Raw genomic sequence first — 3,741 nt, forward strand, 5'->3', positions numbered from 1 at the left:
GCATGTAGCGAGTCCTCCAGGAGCTGACAGTAGCCCCAGTAAGAAGAGCTCTGTAAGCTCTTGGAGGATTGGCTACACTAGGGGTGTGTAGCCTAATATGCAAAGGAGCTCCTGCTACCAGTAGAGCCCTGCCGTTTACACCAGGGGTGGCCAAACTGCGGCTCGGGAGCCACATGCAGCTCTTTCACACATATTGTGTGGCTCCCGGCAGGGCGGCTAGGAAAATTAAGGGGAGGCATGCCTCCCTCATCAGTCATCCCTTTCCCAGCCAGTGTTCCTCTCCCTGGTAGGCTTGAGGTGCGGAGGAGCAGAGAAAGAAAGCAACTTGAACTTTAAATGTGTTCTCCGCTCACCCCCCCCCCCCCCGGGTGCGCCCCTTGGGGGAGGAGAATGACTCTTTAGCTGGAGAACACATTTGAAGTTAAAGTTGATTTCTTTCCACCTCCCCCCATTTATTTGCTTTCTTTCAACCTCTTTCTCTCTCTCTTTCACCCTTACCTCCTCCCCCATCCATTTGCTTTCTTTCCACCTTTCTCTCTCTCTTTCTCCCTTCCTTCCTTTCTCTCTTTCTCTCTCTCTTCCTTCCTCTCCCTCCCCATCTATTTATTTCTTCATTTCTCTCTTTCTCTCTCTCTCTCCTTCCACCTCTTTCATTCTTTCCACCTCTCTCATTCTTAGACAAATAAATATCATTGGACAAATAAATGCCATTATCAATATCGGTTTTTACCCCCTTTTGTTTTTATTTTTGGCAAGCTCATTTAATGTTAATAAAAAGCAAATTTGCATATTTTCCAGTAAAAACATGTGTGTGATATTTGTTCATGTCTTGCGGCTCTCAAACATCTGATGTTTATTTTATGTGGCTCTTACGTGAAGCAAGTTTGGCCAGCCTTGTTAAAGACTTTAGCCACAGCTGGACGAACCAAGGTTGTCCTTGGAACAGATGCATTACAAGCTGCCAGTGCTTGTGTTCACACACTAGCATCATTTATCTCTCTACTACAGACAGTGACCTTTATTCTTCCACTTCACTAAGCTAGGGTTGCCAAATACCTTTTGTTCTGTGGTGGGGGGCTCCCAGACGGTGTCTTGAGCACTGGAGTTTTCCCCTCAGATGGCTGTGGCCCCACTCCCAGCGTGCCCGGTGTCGGCACGTCACATCCGGCTGATGTGCACACTGGCGTGGGGTTTCCCCCGTGGCCTGATTCCGCGGCAGTGGAAATCGGGCCTCCAAAGTGGGGGGAAATCCGCCCCCCGGGGGTAATTGGCAGCCCTACACTAAGCAAAGTCTGAAGCCTTCCTCCAACCTCTTTCCCACAGTACAAGTCTCTCTTCTTCCAGCAGAAGAGCCACCAAAATTGAAGGAAGGCTCTTTTCACTGGAGGAACTTTCTCCTCTGTAAGGGAGGATATAATGTACAATCGGCTAAGAAAACACTGAGATACCCAGGGTCAGCCCAAGGGCTTGTGGCATGAGAAATGACTAACCTCTCTTGGGGAGAGGCTGTGGCTCAGTGACAGAGCATCTGCTTCACATGCAGAAGGTCCCAGTTTCAACCCCCAGCATCTCCAGCTAAAAAGGACCAGGCAGGAGGCAACATGAAAGACCTCAGCTGGAGAGCTTGGAGAGCTGCTGCCAGTTTGAGTAGATAACACCAGTCATGATGGACCAGTGGTCTGATTCAGCCTAGGGCAGCTTCATGACCTCGCCTACCCCATCCTGTGCTGCAGGGGAGCTGCCCCAGCCAAGCCACCCTCTTCTCTGCTGCGGAGTGGTGACACTGGGGCTACGCAACTGAACTGCAAACAGGCACTGCTCTGGGGCAAGACCGGTAGGGAACAGCACCCCTGGCCTGCCCCCAGCCTCCCCAAAAAAGAGAGGATGGGAGGGTGGGTAAGCCAGCCCCCCAGTGAGATAGGCAGCCTGCCCACTTGCCAAACCAGGGGGTCAGTGAGCCAGCCAGCCATGCATGGCTTGGCCAGGCATCAGTAACACTTCTCCAAGCAAGAGAGGACCAGCCAACATCTCCGCCCAGCAAGCCAGCCCCAGGGAAGCAAGTGGGCCCCACCTCCCCAAATAAGGAAGCATGAGCCAGCCAACCAGGCTGGGTGCAGCAGCACCCCCTTTCTTTGCTGGGTGGTGGTGGTGCTTGCTGCATCTGCCACCACTGTGGGGGAAGGGCTGGCTTGACACTATGGTTGCCAGCCTCCAGGTGGGGCCTGGGGATTCCCTGGAATTACAGCTGCAGTGGGCTGGCTCTGGAGGTGTCTATCTCAAAGCAATGTTTTATTGCTAGGCCTGGGGATTCCCTGGAATTACAGCTGGTCTAAAGAATACAGTTGCAGTGGGCTGGCTCTGGAGGTGTCTACCTCAAAGTAATGTTTTATTGCCAGCTCAGCTTTATTCCTTCAGATATTTTTTATTTATTTAAAATGTTGATAAGCCCACCTAGGCTACTGGGGCCAAATGTGGGCAACAGATTAGAAACTTTACAAATCATGGGCCGCTTCAAACACCAAACTATTCGAGCAGCCGGCTGAAACCTTATCAATCAGACCCATAGGAGACCCCTGCCTCTAGCTCCCCATAGGCTACCGAAGGCTCCAAAGATGGTCTTGGTTTGGAGAAAAAAATGGTTGCAGAGGGGAGGAAAAGCATTTTTGTTCAGTTAGAATTTCAGCCATTCAGAGCTCATATTTACCTCAGCTAACTGCATGTCTCCACTTTTGCTGCTGGCATCCACTGGGAAGGCGGTGGAATACATGGAACTCAGTAGCAGGAGCAGTAGAAGCTGAAATCTTTCCATCTTTATGCTCACTGATGGGTCTTGCTGCTTCAGCAATCCTTATTTCCCCCCTCATCTTTCGTTCATCCTCAGCTTATATAGCACCTGAGTGATTCTTTCTGGTCTGACTCATCTCCTACAACATCCTCTGAGTAGCCTCAGAGGACGAGAGAGACTTCCTCATTGGGCAACGATGACAGAACAGCTCTTTTTCACAATCTTCTACAACTTTTAGAAAGGAAGAGGGTTTATATCATGTGAAAGCAGTTTGTAATCATTTGGGATGCTTGTGAAATTCTCCCCTGCCAGATTGCCCCCCAGATTTGGGCATTCCAGACTACCAGAAAGTGCATGTTGAAGTTTCTAAAGGAAACATCCCTGGGTACATTCAAAGCCATGTCCTGGGACTGCTCTGTGCTTCCCAGGTATGCAGGGCCCAATGTGGATTGACACTACAGTGCCGGGAGGTAGGGTTTCCCACAGCAGCCCCTGACCCCCTGTTGCCACTCAGTAGGGTAGCGGGTGGAAAATGCACTGGAAATCATTGTCAGAATGACAGCGTGACATCACTTCCAGGTAGGGTTGCCAGGTGTCCACTTTTGAGATGGTAGGGTTGCCAGTCCCCAGGTCCTGATGGGGGTTCCCCTGATTTTGGGGGCTTCTGCCCACTGCCAGCCAGCTGGCCAGTGAGGGCAATTCCACCCCCAAACAGTGGCACCACTGTGCGACGTCCCCAACACAATGACGTCACCTGGAAGTGACATCATAACACCGGGGATGTCATGTGGCAATACTCTGCTTTGAGGGAAAAACTCTATGGTTTGAGGCTGGTTTTACCAGAGCTTTACCCAAAAACCAGAGTGTTGCTGCATGACGTCCCCCATGTGATGACATCACTTCTGGGTGACATCGCATTGGGAATGTCCTGGAATGCCCCCCAAATCCCCGTGACA

At 50.9% G+C, this 3,741-nt stretch overlaps 1 protein-coding gene across 1 annotated transcript in view; it reads right to left on the reverse strand.

Annotated features, from left to right (window-relative positions):
- The window catches only part of LOC107119159 (interstitial collagenase-like), a 19,433-nt gene extending 16,586 nt beyond the window's left edge, over positions 1 to 2,847 (reverse strand). Inside the window, exon 1 of the mRNA XM_015421611.1 lies at positions 2,705 to 2,847. Within this exon, the coding sequence (XP_015277097.1) occupies positions 2,705 to 2,809 (105 nt within the window). The 5' untranslated portion in view covers positions 2,810 to 2,847. The remainder of the gene's footprint in view (positions 1 to 2,704) is intronic.
- Between the last annotated feature and the right edge of the window lie 894 nt (positions 2,848 to 3,741).

Source organism: Gekko japonicus, unplaced genomic scaffold (assembly GCF_001447785.1).
Source record: "Gekko japonicus isolate JY-2015 unplaced genomic scaffold, Gekko_japonicus_V1.1 scaffold1654, whole genome shotgun sequence".
NCBI lineage: Eukaryota > Metazoa > Chordata > Lepidosauria > Squamata > Gekkonidae > Gekko > Gekko japonicus.